Source organism: Oncorhynchus mykiss, chromosome 25, assembly GCF_013265735.2.
Source record: "Oncorhynchus mykiss isolate Arlee chromosome 25, USDA_OmykA_1.1, whole genome shotgun sequence".
In the NCBI taxonomy this organism is placed as follows: Eukaryota; Metazoa; Chordata; class Actinopteri; order Salmoniformes; family Salmonidae; genus Oncorhynchus; species Oncorhynchus mykiss.
This window is the reverse complement of record NC_048589.1, coordinates 25,166,823-25,182,507: the sequence shown is the minus strand read 5'-3', so window position 1 is coordinate 25,182,507 and position 15,685 is coordinate 25,166,823. Positions and strand designations below refer to the sequence as shown.

The window sequence follows — 15,685 nt, the reverse complement described above, 5'->3', positions numbered from 1 at the left end:
AAAGAACAATCCCAAACACAGAGGCAGGTGGGCAGACAGAGAGACCTGGGTGAAGAGATCTGTTATATCAATAAAGGAGTGTATGAAGAGACTCTGGAGAAGAGAGGGGGACTCACTTGGCCAGGAAGTGAGTGATTCCAAACTCAGGCAGGGACTGCCATGCCTGGATGAAGCGCATCTTGGCCTCGATCAGACTCATCTGGGCCACATTCTGGTGGGCCTCTAGGATCCGGGCCGAAATCTGATGAACACACAACAAAAGACTGTTGAACACACACACACACACACGTCACAGACCACCACTCTGAAACCAAGCCCCAGACACACACCTGCACAGACACAGGTCTACTGTGCACACATGGCCCTGTCCTATAACCTCCCTATAAACCCCCAAACCCAAAGACACCCAACACCTCCCCATAAATATAGGAATGCACACAAGGTAACCAAATTAAAGTATCAACAAACATTTGAGATATGTGACCCTCCACAGAGGCCAGTCTAAGGGCCCATGAAGTGCCTCCCCACCCCGGTGTATGAGTCAGTGGGATGAGCAGAGAGATGCTGACCTGGGTCTTCAGGACAGACCACTACACTATATTAGCTTCACATTTAGAGTGTGTTAGTAGTTGGAGAAATTAGAGGGAATGAGAATCGGACAAAACACACACTAGCAATCACCCTTGACCGGGTATATTTTTCTAAATGTTAAAGGTGAAACTAACTATTGAGACTATGTTACAGATCTACTGGTAAATCAAACACGACCCGAAGACAAACCCATCTCCACTTACCAGGTCCCTGATATAGCCTGGCTGAAGAGGAAGGGAGGCAGACGGAGGGATGGGAGGACAGCGCAAAAGGAGGGAAGAGAGAAAACAGAAGGAAAGAACAAAGAAAAACAAGCAAATGAGAACAAGGCCAATGAGCAAAGAAAACAGCTTCAAAACAACGTAGCATAATCAGAACAAGCTAAATTAAACAGGAACATTTTGATCTCTGCAGGATCATGCAGCAGTCTCCATGGGGAGAGAAACCAGCAGCCGTCCCCATGGGGAGAGAAACCAGCAGCCGTCCCCATGGGGAGAGAAACCAGCAGCCGTCCCCATGGGGAGAGAAACCAGCAGCCGTCTCCATGGGGAGAGAAACCAGCAGCCGTCTCCATGGGGAGAGAAACCAGCAGCAGTCTCCATAGGGAGAGAAAACCAGCAGCAGTCTCCATAGGGAGAGAAAACCAGCAGCAGTCTCCATAGGGAGAGAAAACCAGCAGCAGTCTCCATAGGGAGAGAAAACCAGCAGCAGTCTCCATAGGGAGAGAAAACCAGCAGCAGTCTCCATAGGGAGAGAAAACCAGCAGCAGTCTCCATGGGGAGAGAAACCAGCAGCAGTCTCCATGGGGAGAGAAACCAGCAGCAGTCAGTATCTGTCAGGGCAAGCAGAGGGTTTAGGACACAAATTATTACAAACTGATTTACAAGTTTGAAACATTTCATTGGAGCTATTATGACAGTAAATATGGTTTTATTTTAGACTTAAGTAGCTACTGTACTGTAGGGCAGGCCATTCATCTTGTGTTTGCAATTCCTTTCATGTCCACACGGTGGGAACACATACCAAGGCATTACACAGCTCAAGTAAACACCACTACAGCCCTCTGCATTAGGTTATCTAGCAATATCCTGTTTGTTATTGTGCCTGCCCAGTTTGCTTTTTCTTATGTAAAACTATGTTTAGCTAGGAAGTTAGGAATCCATCTAGCCTAACTCCCTTTGATCTATAAATTCCTTTGCATATCTGCTGGGAATTGCAGCGTGGAAGTCACATCGGGGGAGTCGGAGGAGAGGAAGTTAAGTAAGGAGAGAAAAAAGGAAAGAGCAGAGGCAGCACCCTGCAAGCATCTCCCACAGCACAGCTGACTGACACAGTGGCAGGTTGACCTTTATCGTCATGAGTCGTCATGAACGCAGAACTGAGCAATTTCCCTTAGATAGGCCAGCTGCAATGAAAACGTTTGCTATTTTGTAGGAATTCATGACAACAAAAATTAACTTTTTGGTCTTAATTTCAGGTTAGGGTTAGACATTAGGGTTAGCAGTATGGTTAAGGTTAGGTTAAAAATCAGATGTTATGACTTTATGGCTGTGCCAGCTAGTGACCACTTTGCAAAGTTCTCACCAGAACAAGATTCATGACGAAAAACATTGACCTGCGACTGAGTAGCTGAAAGAGTGGCTTTTCCCAGCCTGGTTTCCCACTCTGCATTCCCAGACAGGACTCATTTCCCGATGCTCCCAAACAAACAAACTCCCAAACATACTGTATGTCCACAAGCATACAATACACGCACTCTCACATACACAACTACAGTACATACACAATCGCATGAAGGACACACACACACCTTCTCTGAACACACCGCCAGCGGCCCTGTCCAGGCGGGGAAGTGAGGGGTGTTTCATGTGGTGCCTTAGGGACATCCCCTGCCTGCCTGGCTGGAGCTCAGAGCCCCAAACTGAGATTGGAGCTGGGCCAGAACCACAGTCCCATACAGACAGACCCACAGGCCTGGGGAGAGAACTTAGGAGGGGTGCTACTATGACATGTGAGGAGAGGCCCATTTTTTCTCACACATGCATACTACACACACACACACCTATCCTGTTTTTGGGCAGCAATGCAGAATAAACCAGTCTGTCTCCTTCTTTGGGACAAAAACACCATTCCAGTGTGATCCAGCAGACACGGTAATGACTGTTTTTAGGATGTCGACCCTGGATAGACATTTCCTGTTTGATTAGCTCTCTCCTCCCTTCCCACTCACACTATGAGTGGTCTTTCCCTATGCTCTTCTTCTAGACGACCCAGATTCACGTAAGGCTGACGCTATGGTTACAGTCCAAACCCAGACTAGTACCGAGACATCACTTAGCCAACACACAAAAAGAACCTCCAACTTTTCCTATACAGCTTAAATCAGAACCACATTGAGTGAGTAAGCGTGGGAAGACCACTCCCCTTCTCATTGTTACCGGTATACGCATCAGCTTGTTATTTACGTTGGAATTTGCTAAATAAAGAGCACAATTTTACTGTTACTTAAAAACTTAAGTTTGCCTATGAGGGACTAATGCGTAAATGTGACTTTTTGTCATTGGTTGGCTTTTGGTGGTTTATTTCGGATTTCTCAGTAAGACAACTCCTTTAGGTTGAGTCTCTATGGCTGTGACTCAACCTTTAGTAATATATTAATTTCTTCTTCTCCTTTCCTTGTGTGTAACTGGTGAAATGGCTAGCTAGTTAGCGGTGCGGGCTAGTAGTGTTTAAAAATCGGTGACGTCACTTGCTCAGACCTTTAAGTAGTTGCTTCCCTTGCTCTGCAAGGCCCGTGGCTTTTGTGGAGTGATTGGTAATGATGCTTCGTGGGTGACAGTTGATGTGTGCAGAGGGTCCCTGGTTCAAGCCCGGGATGGGGCAAAGAGAGGGACAGAAGCAATACTGTTACTTGAGCACAGATCTGGCAGGATATGGATGGGTGAAATTAACATGGTGGACCTCTATCCAGTCAACTAGCTTCCTTTCAGAGGTAAATGACAGAAGGGAGACTAGGGAAGGAAGCTGATTAGAGTAAGGAGATAGCCTTTGAGCGTGACTTGTGGTAATCCTCTACTTTAGACTGTTGTCCTGGGTTCCGCTTGGAGAGGGGAGAGAGGGCGGTTGCATTCCTGTGCAGGACAACCCAGATGCCAGGAGGCACCCCAGGCCAGCTGGGAAGTAAACAACAACCTCCACCCTGAACACTGCTCTGCCTATCTCTTCCCCCTTCGTCTCTCTCCATCCTAGACTATCCTTAAACCGTCACCTGACTAACGTCAACTCATCTGAACATGATTAAGGGTTGCTTTTTGTTGCCATAGCTTTTGTCAGTTCACTTGCAGTGTAGCAATATGCATCTGTATGCATGCATATTTGAATCCAGGGAGTGATGGGCCAATCATCTATTGTCTACATTGATGGGGTCTCCTCTCCACACAGCCCCTGGCTAGTTACCTGCTTGTTCTTGTACTTCTTCAGGTAGCGCGGCGACACCAGGCACTCAGAGTTGATGTCGTTGGTGACAGCTGGCTCAGCGATGAACTGCGGGTCAGGGTTCATGTGCTGCATCTTGAGGAAGGATAGAATGTTCTGGACCTCCAGGTTATAGGAGCTGTCTGCCATGGTCTTCCCCTTAGAGGCCAGGCGGCACGCTGCCATCCAGTGGGCATATGGCTTCTCCTGCATGGGAAGGAGGGAGGTGGTGGTTATGCTGAGGCCAATGACATACAAGGCTTTTCATTAGGTCCTAGAGCACTTTCCAATGTGGTAACTGCAATATTTTCACCTACACTCCAACTATTGACACAAATCTGATCAGTCTTAATATGTTTCTAAGTCGCTTTTAAATGTAACACCATGAGGAAATGTATTGTATTCTTGACATGGTGACAGATAGTCCTCCATGCAGCCAATGGAAGCCAGAGAGCCACACTCACAGCGTCACACCGCAGCCAGATCTCGTTCATGCCGTCAGCCACTGGGATTAGCAACTTGATGTTGAATTTCTGACTGGAAATGTTCACATCTGGTGTTACCTCGCAACCTACAAAGACAAGGAAAAGTTCAGAGGAAGGGGACAGGAGGGGGTCAAAACCATCTATCACACACCACTGTGGATCACACACTTAGGTCATAAAGGAACTGTTGACTTCTTCTGTGTGTGTGTGTGTGTGTGTGTGGGGGGGGGGGGGGGTCCTGGTACCTCTTAGATTCATTTGGAGGGAGGGTGTCCCATGAGCCTCCTCTTTGCTCTTGTAGCAGGAAATTGTGATGTCCTTGAATGTGCACCAGTATTGCTTGTAGCCTTTCAGTGTCAGCTTTTTTGGCCTGGAAAATACATAGGAGAGAGAGCGAGAGAGGCAGCGAGAGAGCGAGAAAGGCAGCGAGAGGAGGCAGAGAGCGAGAGGCAGAGAGCGAGGTACATGGGAATAGAAGCGCAAAAGGTGTTTATGTGCACCATGTCATCAAGTACAGACGTATCTGCAAAATTTGACGGAAGCACATCTCCGCTGGGAAAATGTTTTCATGCAGACTTTGGACTATTCGCATGAGAATCTGTCACCACTTGGATGGAAACCTAGCTCGTCATCTGTGTTTATTAAATCAAATTTTATTGGTCACATACACATGGTTAGCAGATGTTAATGCGAGTGAAGCGAAATGCTTGTGCTTCTAGTTCCGACCTTCTGGATGATAGCGGGGTGAACAGGCAGTGGATCGAGTGGTTGTCGTTCTTGATGATATTTTTGGCCTTCCTTTGACATTGGGTGCTGTTGGTGTCATGGAGGGCAGGTAGTTTGCCCCTGGTGATGCGTTGTGCAGACCGCACCACCCACTGGAGAGCCTTGCAGTTGAGGGCGGTGCAGGTGCCGTACCAGGCTGTGATACAGCCCGACAGGATGCTCTTGATTGTGCATCTGTAAAAGCTTGTGGGGGTTTTGGGTGACAAGCAAAATGTATTTAGCTGATGTGCCTTCACCACACGGTGTATGGGTGGACCATTTCAGTTTGTCTGTGAGGTCTACGCCCAAGAACTTAAAACGTTCCACCTTCTCCACCACTGTCCCTTCATTGTGGATAGGGGGGTGCTCCCTCTGCTGTTTCTTGAATTACACAATCATCTCCTTTGTTTTGTTGATGTTGAGTGAGTGGTTGTTTTCCTCACACCACATGCCGAGGGCCCTCACCTCCTCCCTGTAGGCTGTCTCGTCGTTGTTGGTGATCAAGCCCACTACTATTGTGTCGTCTGCAAACTTGAAGATTGAGTTGGAGGCGTTCATGACCACACAGGGAGTACAGGAGAGGGCTGAGCACACACCCTTGTGGGGCCCCTGTGTTGTGGAACAGTGAAGTGGAGGTGTTTCCTACCTTCACCACCTGGGGGCAGCCCGTCAGAAAGTCCAGGACCCAGTTGCACAGGGCTGAGACCAGGCCCTCCAGCTTGATGAGCACTATGGTGTTGAATGCTGAGCTGTAGTTAATTAACAGCAGTCTTACATGGGTATTATTTTTGTCCATATGGGATAGGGCAGTGTGCAGTGAAGGATGATTGCATCATCTGTGGACCTGTTGGGGCGGTACGCAAACTGAAGTGTATCTAGGGTGGCCGGTAAGGTGGTGGTGGTGATATGATCCTTGACTAGCCTCTCAAAGAACTTCATGATGACAAGTGAGTGCTACGGGGCCGTAGTCATTTAGTTCAGTTATCTTTGCCTTCTTGGGTACAGGAACAGTGGTAGCCATCTTGAAGCATGTGGAGACAACAGACTGGGCTTGGGAGAGATTGAGTATGTCCGTAAACACCAGCCCGCTGGTCTATGAATGCTTTGAGGACGCGGCTAGGGATGCTGCCTGGGCCATTTAGCCTTGCCGTCTGGGCCAGTATTCTTGAGAGGGTGAACACATTTAAACGTTTCACTCACAAGAAGGAAGGGGCGCAGTCTTTGTTAGTGAGCTGTGACAGTGGCACTGTATTATCCTCAAAGCGGGAAAACGTGGCTGTTTTTGTAGTCCGTAATTTCCTGTAGATCCTGCCACATACCGTATCTGAGCCGTTGAATTGCGACTCCACCTTGTCGCTGTACCGGCATTTTGCTTGTTTGATTGCCTTGGAGGGAATAACTACAACTGCGATCACATAAAATAACACTCTCTGAACACCCTAGCAGAGTTCCCAAACAACTCGACATATCCCGTTGGAGCTATTATCTCTACCCCCCCCGCTCAGTCTCAATTCTGTGTTCCAAAAAAAAAAAAAACAGGAACAGTTAGCAACGCACGTCTCCCCCTCCCCACCAAAGAAATGCCTCATCCTCTCCACCCCACATTGAGTAAGTGACAACGTCCAGACCACATTAAAAAAAGAGGGAGAAAACAAATTCAATAGCCCAGCCTACATATACCTCCCCCGAAGGACATAGGGCTAATCGTTTGGACCAAATAAAACCGAAATGTTGGGGCAAATCCTTAATAGGGATCAATAGGATAAGTTGCTTGTTTTTATTAAAACATAATATCAACAGGATAAGGCCATAGGCATAAAATTGACACATTGAGCTTCCTGTTAGGTTTGTAAATGTATTGTAATCGACAGCCTATAAATGGTGGAGGCCAAAGTGAAAATAATACCTACAAATAATAATTAAAAAAGGGGAAATAAAAGTAGGCTGAAACATTACTAGACCTAGGTTAGGCTATAGAGCCTATCCCTCTCTCAGCTAAAAGAAAATAAATACAAATTAGACAGCTATAATGACACTATAAGTTGTCTTAACGCCATTAGTAATAACAGTAATCGCTTTTAGTCATTGGTCCATTTCTCAGTGACCAGGATTGTCCTTCAAAAAACGTTTTGCCTCTACGGGAGTTTTGAAGTGTTGCAGGGCTCCTTGAAGAATCCTGAGCTCGTTTGGGTATTTGAATCCCCTAAAGATGCCTCGGTCAATGGAGTATTTCTTCACCACGTCAAACACTCTGCGCTTTCGGCGTATTCCAGCTGACAGGTCCTGGTGTAAAGTGAGTTTGGCATTTCCCCCTAACGGTGTTGATTTTCGCCGCCTGTAGGACTCGTTCCTTGTCAGTGAATCTCAGGAAACGTAAGTGATTGGGCACAATGGTTGTCTGGCTGCTGGTGGGGGCCTCAGTGAGCGCTCTCGATTTCTATGGGCCTGTCAGTGGACAGGTGGAGCCACTCGGGGAGTTAGTCTTGCGGATCAGTGGCATGTTCCCTGTTCTTTTTCACCCAGATTTAATAGAACACAATTATTCCTTCGCTCCCTGTTTTCCAGGTCCTCTATTTTCTCATCCAGATACTCCATTTTCTTTTTAGCATATGCTATTGTTTCCATGGTGTCGGTCAGTGAGTTTTCCATGGATAGCATCCACCCCTCTGCCTTATCCAGGTGCCCCGCATTGATGCTTATCTTGTTGTCAGGCAAAGCATTTTCCAGGGTTGTCACCCCTTGCCACCTATCACACTGAGCTGAGACTTAATGCAATCCAATTTGATGTTGAGCTCTGTACGTTGGGATGTCAGCTCAGAAAGGATGTCAGCTCAGAAAGGATGTCTTCGACAGAGTGCGAGGTTGGCATTTGTTGGGCCTCGGGGGGATGGGTTCTCTTGCTCCTGGCTAAATGGCACTAGCTTTTTCTTGGAGGCTTTTCCCGTAGCTAATGCTCGAGTCCGGGTAAAAATGTCACCTGTAATATCGCCTTTTGTAGCCGCCATTACTTTTTGACTAAAGCTAAAGGAGTTAACTTGAAGTGGAGGTAAGATTAAGAATGGTAAACTACTTGTGCGGAGCTCTTAGTTCATGCGGCCATCTCGTTCAAGGGTCACGTGATCCCCCAAGGTCAGTTTTGAATTACTCCTTAATGGTTTAGATTAGGGTTGCAAAATTATTTCAAGAAATTCCCTGGTTTTGAAGAACTCCTGGTTGGAGGATTCCGGATTTCCTGCTTATTCCCTCCAGATTCCGGGAATCCTCCAACCGGGATTTGGGAAAATCAGAGAATTTAATTGTAAGTTCCTGGAATTTTGCAACCTTAGTTAAGATTAGGATTTCAGGATGATACACTACAGCTACAGCTGCGATTAAAGACAACTTCTACAGCAGAAGCAGTTATTGAACTCACTTGAAGACTTTGACGTAGTCGGCCAGTTCAGGAATGGACGTGATATCACCCTGAGAGGAAGAGAAGAACAAACACGTTTATTGATTAAAGGAGAAGGGTAGGATTCTGCACAACTAACAATGATTTCAGCATTGCATATAAAGGAACAGTTGTGTAATCAAGCTTTAACTTCCTCAGATAAGCTGTATAAACTACAGTAATTTGGGGAGGGGTACGTTTAACAATGGCCACATGTGATACCAACTACAGTATTTAACCTTCTGAACAAGCCTCTTGCATTGCAGTAAAGTAACATTCAGTGAACTAAAGTAGTACAAGGGTGTTGTAGGCCTATCCTCCCTCCAGGGTGATCGCCAGGTCTGACAGGGTTAGGGTTGGGGTTAGTATAGGACAGTCTTGCCTCTCTCCAGGGTGATCGCCAGGTCTGACAGGGTTAGGGTTAGTATAGGACAGTAAGGTGTAGTACCAGGGTGTTGGAGGTCTTGCCTCCCTCCAGGGTGATCTCCAGGTCTGATAGGGCAGCGTCCACCTCGTCCACCTCCTTCTCACTGTTGTTCATGTGGTTTCCTGACGACATGATGGACAGCTTGTTGATGTGGTACTGGGGGACAAATAGAGAAGGGGTTAAGGTTTAGCTTAGTCCTTTACTCTATATGCCATGAAGGTGACATGTCATTTCAATACCACATGATCAAATATTCTCCTGTTTTATATTGAGAACATCAATAGAAAAAATAGAAAAAAACATTCACTTTTCGGTTTTGCTCCACTGGGTTTTGTTTCTATGTACACTACCGGTCAAAAGTTGTAGGGCTCAAATAAACAGTCCATTTAAGACATGTAGGTCAGTCAATCCGGAAGATTAAGAATTTTGAAAGTTTTTCCCAAGTGCAATCGCAAAAACCATCAAGCGCCAAGCTGAAACTGGCTCTCATGAGGACCGCCACAGGAATGGAAGACCAAGAGTTACCTCTGCTGCCGAGGATGTTCATTAGAGATACCTGCCTCAGAAATTGCAGCCCAAATAAATGCTTCAGATTTCAAGTAACAGACACATCTCAACATCAACTGTGCTTGAATCAGGCCTTCATGGTCGAATTGCTGCAAAGAAACCAATACTAAAGGACACCAATAATAAGAATATACTTGCTTAGGCCAAGAAACACGAGCAATGGACATTAGACCGGTGGAAATGTGTCCATTTGGTCTGGAGTCCAAATTGAAGATTTTTGGCTCCAGCCGCCGTGTGGGTGAGACGTGTGAGACGCAGTGTGGGTGAACGGATGATCTTTGCATGTGTATTTCCCACCATAAAGAATGGAGGAGGAGGTGTGATGGTGTGGGGGTGCTTTGCTGGTGACACGGTCCGATTTATTTAGAATTCAAGGTACACTTAACCAGCATGACTATCACAGCATTCTGCAGCGAAACACCATCCCATCTGGTTTGCGCTTAGTGGGACTATCATTTGTTTCTCAACAGGACAATGACAACACACCTCCAGGCTGTGTAAGGGCTATTTGACCAAGAAGGAGAGCAATGGAGTGCTGCATCAGATGACCTGACCTCCACAATATGACTGTAAAACAAAGTATGTGTACAGTGTGTAGCAACCATGTCGAGACAGAGTGGCTTTGGGAGGGAAGGGTATGATTTAGTAGAGAAAATGGGTGGGAGGGTCAAGATGCTGCAATCTCAGCAGTGACTGTAAATGTGTCTTTAATAGAAGCACATGTGAGTAGTGCAGACTTGGGACATCGCGTGCAACATTTCTACACTGATTCACAATGGAAATACCATCTTGTCTGTTCAGAATCCTGTTTGTAATATTGGGGAGAGTCCCTGACCTTGCCTGGCCATTCACGCATTATCATGTGGACCAACGAGAGTCAGTCTCAGAACGGCCTGATCCACCCCACAGTGGCACTAAGCCTATGACTCACCAACACTCAATACAACTTGTTGACAAACGGTATTTATACTTTCAAGCCACCCCACCTCCCACTAGTCCCTTTCGATATATGAATGAACAGCTGCCTAGAGGGAGGGAGGAAGGGAGTGAGGTGGTGTGGGGGTGAGAGGTAGAGGGGGCTGGAAAGGAAAAGAGGCATATTTCAGGACGCTTTGGCGGAAGCGCTCATAGCCAGCTAGGGTTTCAGAATGTAGGACAAAGGCTTCTCCCTCTATGTCACAATGGCCTTTCCTCAATTGGATTTGCTCACCTCCTGCGTCCTCTCTCCTCCTTTGCCTCCTTTTGAAAAAGGTCAAAGTTAAACGAGGAGAGTCGGCGAGGAGAGTGAACGTGTTTGGAAATGTGTTTGCTTGAAATGAGACGGTCATTCTCCACACGCACATCATTACGCAAATTGTTTACAGGGGGTGGATCCCAAAATAAATGTGTAGAGTAATCCCCAAAAATTTGTTCGGATAAACATAAGTATCCTCAATGAAAGGTGGCTATCGAGAGGGGAGGACACTCCTGTTTACCTACTAACAAATTGCCACAACACTCAACCACTTATCGGTTTCCGGGTGACGGAGGAGAGAGGACAGTCTTTTGCCCAAATGAGAATCTCCCCATACATCTACCTCCGACACCCACACTACACTGTGTTTCTGGGATGTGATTTACTGGTGTGTGCGTTGTATGTATAGAGTTGGAATTGGGAGCAGTAGGCTGATTTGCAGACCATGCCCTGTGCTTTTATTCTCCACCCTATGGACTCCAAATACAGGCCTGTTTACTGAGCTGGACATGGCTGGCTAGTCGCTATACTGAGACAAGCTGACATTTCCAGGTGATAGCCTGCTAATGCCAGCCAGCTCCCTGGACACAGACCACTTAATGTAATAAACCCACCCCTTCTCTTCCTGCCTGACTTCAGGGAAACCTTAGCCATGACTCCAACAGATACCTTTAACTTAGCAAGAGAGAGTGAGATAGCTGTGCTAACAGACAGGTAGTGACAGGCTAGCTGTTAATCCAAACAAACTGCAGATCAGCATCTCCTCAGGGGGGTCGAAACACTAAACCCTCAACCAATGGTGTATTAATAAATGTCTCGGCCCCTGTTGGAAAACGTAGCATAGTAGTTAACAGCTTTCAGTGTAAATGGGGATAGAGGAATGTGTAGGAGGCTACAGGTCCGGTTGGAGTGGGTGTTCCATCCAGTAGTTGTGGGGTGAGTCCAGTAGCCTTAGTGCTGAGTAAATAATAAAAATGTATGTTATTGTTCGGTTTTTAAAACAACTCATTCACCAATGTCGGAACAATTATTTGAATTCCATGTCATTGTTTTTTTCTCTAAAAGATAAATCAGATCAAGCCCGAACTGTGTGATGTAGAAGCGAGTTGTAGCTTCCAACAGGCCAATACTCAACATAATTACCACATTTTCTGTGCTAAACTAACCACAATGACCAGCAAGCTGGTCATTTTTTAGTAACTGCAAAACACCCGTCTCAACGTCAACAGTGAAGAGGCGATTCTGGGATGCTGGCCTTCTAGGCAGAGTTCCTCTGTCCAGTGTCTGTTCTTTTGCCCATCTTAATTTTTTTATTTTATTGGCCAGCCTGAGATATGGCTTTTTCTTTGCAACTCTGCCTAGAAGGCCAGCATCCCGGAGTCGCCTCTTCACTGTTGACGTTGAGACTGGTGTTTAGCAGGTACTATTTAACGAAGCTGCCAGTTGAGGACGTGAGGCATCTGTTTCTCAAACTAGACACTAACGTACTTATCCTCTTGCTCATTTGTGCACCAGGGCCTCCCACTTTCTATTCTGCATAGAGCCAGTTTGCATTGTTCTGTGAAGGGAGTAGTACACAGCATTGTATGAGATCTTCAGTTTCTTGAATTGTCTCGCATGGAATAGCCTTCATTTCTCAGAACAAAAATAGACTGACAAGTTTCAGAAGTTACTTTTTTTCTGGCCATTTTGCGCCTGTAATCAAACCCACAAATGTTGATGCTCCAGATACTCAACTAGACTATGAAGGCTAGTTTTATTGCTTCTTTAAAATCAGCACAACAATTTTCAGCTGTGCTAACATAATTGCAAAAGGGTTTTCTAATGATTACTTTGAAAATGATAACCTTGGATTAGCTAACAACATGCCATTGGAATACAGGAGTGCTGGTTGCTGATAACGGGGCTCTGTAGATATTCCATAACTATATATATTTTTTAAGTGCCTTTTCCAGCTACAATAGTCATTCACAACATTAGCAATGTCTACATTGTATTTCTGATAAATGTTATTTTAAATGGATAAAAAAAAAGTGCTTTTCTTTCAAAAACAAGGACATTTCTAAGTGACCAAACTTTTGAACGTTAGCGTATATATAATTGAGTTAAATAAAGCAGCATACAAACATGCACTTTGTTTTCTTGAGTAAGGCAGCTCCAAAATGCAGGCGTTTCAGCCTAGCTCAGTGCTTTCTGTGGTGGTGGGGCAAGATAGCAGAAAATATAGAGCGCGTCACCATGATTGGCTCAGTGTTCTGTCACTCATGGGGACACTATGTCACCACCAAGTCTAAAGGAAGCCCATTGGGTTCTGCCATAGAGTTATATTAGAAGTGCCCATCCAAGAAGGCCAAGGTCATTGGCCACAGATTAAAATTACATCAAATCACATTCTCTACAGTAGCTTTGATTGGACTAATCATGTCAACATCACACTTAAAAAATCGTAGCTAGCAGTCATCATGAATCAAGTAAACTGGAAAATTATTTTTAATCCTTACTTACTTTTTTAACAAATCAAAAACTGAAATTGGGCGTGCAAAATTATTCAGCCCCCTTAAGTTAATACTTTGTAGCGCCACCTTTTGCTGCGATTACAGCTGTAAGTCGCTAGGGGTATGTCTCTATCAGTTTTGCACATCGAGAGACTGAAATTTTTTCCCATTCCTCCTTGCAAAACAGCTCGAGCTCAGTGAGGTTGGATGGAGAGCATTTGTGAACAGCAGTTGTCAGTTCTTTCCACAGATTCTCGATTGGATTCAGGTCTGGACTTTGACTTGGCCATTCTAACACCTGGATATGTTTATTTTTGAACCATTCCATTGTAGATTTTGCTTTATTTTTTGGATCATTGTCTTGTTGGAAGACAAATCTCCATCCCAGTCTCAGGTCTTTTGCAGACTCCATCAGGTTTTCTTCCAGAATGGTCCTGTATTTGGCTCCATCCATCTTCCCATCAATTTTAACCATCTTCCCTGTCCCTGCTGAAGAAAAGCAGGCCCAAACCATGATGCTGCCACCACCATGTTTGACAGTGGGGATGGTGTGTTCAGCTGTGTTGCTTTTACGCCAAACATAACGTTTTGCATTGTTGCCAAAAAGTTCAATTTTGGTTTCATCTGACCAGAGCACCTTCTTCCACATGTTTGGTGTGTCTCCCAGGTGGCTTGTGGCAAACTTTAAACGACACTTTTTATGGATATCTTTAAGAAATGGCTTTCTTCTTGCCACTCTTCCATAAAGGCCAGATTTGTGCAATATACGACTGATTGTTGTCCTATGGACAGAGTCTCCCACCTCAGCTGTAGATCTCTGCAGTTCATCCAGAGTGATCATGGGCCTCTTGGCTGCATCTCTGATCAGTCTTCTCCTTGTATGAGCTGAAAGTTTAGAGGGACGGCCAGGTCTTGGTAGATTTGCAGTGGTCTGATACTCCTTCCATTTCAATATTATCGCTTGCACAGTGCTCCTTGGGATGTTTAAAGCTTGGGAAAAAATATTTTTGTATCCAAATCCGGCTTTAAACTTCTTCACAACAGTATCTCGGACCTGCCTGGTGTGTTCCTTGTTCTTCATGATGCTCTCTGCGCTTTTAACGGACCTCTGAGACTATCACAGTGCAGGTGCATTTATACGGAGACTTGATTACACACAGGTGGATTGTATTTATCATCATTGGTCATTTAGGTCAACATTGGATCATTCAGATCCTCACTGAACTTCTGGAGAGAGTTTTCTGCACTGAAAGTAAAGGGGCTGAATAATTTTGCACGCCCAATTTTTCAGTTTTTGATTTGTTAAAAAAGTTTGAAATATCCAATAAATGTCGTTCCACTTCATGATTGTGTCCCACTTGTTGTTGATTCTTCACAAAAAAAATACAGTTTTATATCTTTATGTTTGAAGCCTGAAATGTGGCAAAAGGTCGCAAAGCTCAAGGGGGCCGAATACTTTCGCAAGGCACTGTATTTTGACTTGGTGGTGCACATGTAGACTATAACTCGTTTTTGAGAAATGTAATCAATCAATCATCGAATCTTGTAAGAGCTTTCATTATCTGCTTATTATGCCCCCTTTCTTTATCCGACTGTTCTGACTTGGTGTACAGGGAGAACACTAAAAACGACCAATGTTTTCAATTCTGTCGCTGTACATTTCAAGTGTGCTGAACAAACAGTTATACTGACTACGTCCATCCTAGATCCCTCATTAACTTCTTCGATATAGGGGGCGCTCTTAATTTTTGGATAAAAAAACGTTCCCGTTTTAAACAAGATCTTTTGTCACGAAAAGATGCTCGACTATGCATATAATTGACAGCTTTGGAAAGAAAACACTGACGTTTCTAAAACTGCAAAGATATTGTCTGTGAGTGCCACAGAACTAATGCTACAGGCGAAACCAAGATGCAATTTCATACAGGAAGTGCCCCAGATTTTTAATGCGCTGTGTTCCAATGTCTCCTTATATGGCTGTGAATGCGCCAAGAAGGAGCCTACACTTTGTCATTTCCCCAAGGTGTCTGCAGCATTGTGACGTATTTGTAGGCATATCATTGGAAGATTGACCATAAGAGACTACATTTACCAGGTGCCCGCTTGGTGTCCTCCGTCGAAATTATTGCGTAATCTCCAGCTGCGTGCATTTTTCCATTTGGTTCAGAGGAGAAACCAAACTGCCACGAATGATTTATCATCGAATAGATATGTGAA

General features: G+C 45.1%; 1 protein-coding gene across 7 annotated transcripts in view; it reads right to left on the bottom strand.

The window, feature by feature from the left end:
* LOC110504215 (fermitin family homolog 2) overlaps nt 1–15,685 on the bottom strand; it is a 67,709-nt gene that overhangs the window by 3,360 nt on the left and 48,664 nt on the right. For 5 of the 7 annotated variants that reach the window (XM_036963023.1, XM_036963019.1, XM_036963020.1 and 2 more), the window contains 7 exons: nt 9,194–9,328; nt 8,728–8,777; nt 4,796–4,920; nt 4,530–4,636; nt 4,048–4,272; nt 795–815; nt 117–241 (listed from right to left, as the gene is read on the bottom strand). In XM_036963023.1, the coding sequence (XP_036818918.1) occupies nt 117–241; nt 795–815; nt 4,048–4,272; nt 4,530–4,636; nt 4,796–4,920; nt 8,728–8,777; nt 9,194–9,328 (788 nt within the window). The remainder of the gene's footprint in view (nt 1–116; nt 242–794; nt 816–4,047; nt 4,273–4,529; nt 4,637–4,795; nt 4,921–8,727; nt 8,778–9,193; nt 9,329–15,685) is intronic. The other 2 variants (XM_036963021.1, XM_036963025.1) reach the window with 1 other exon arrangement.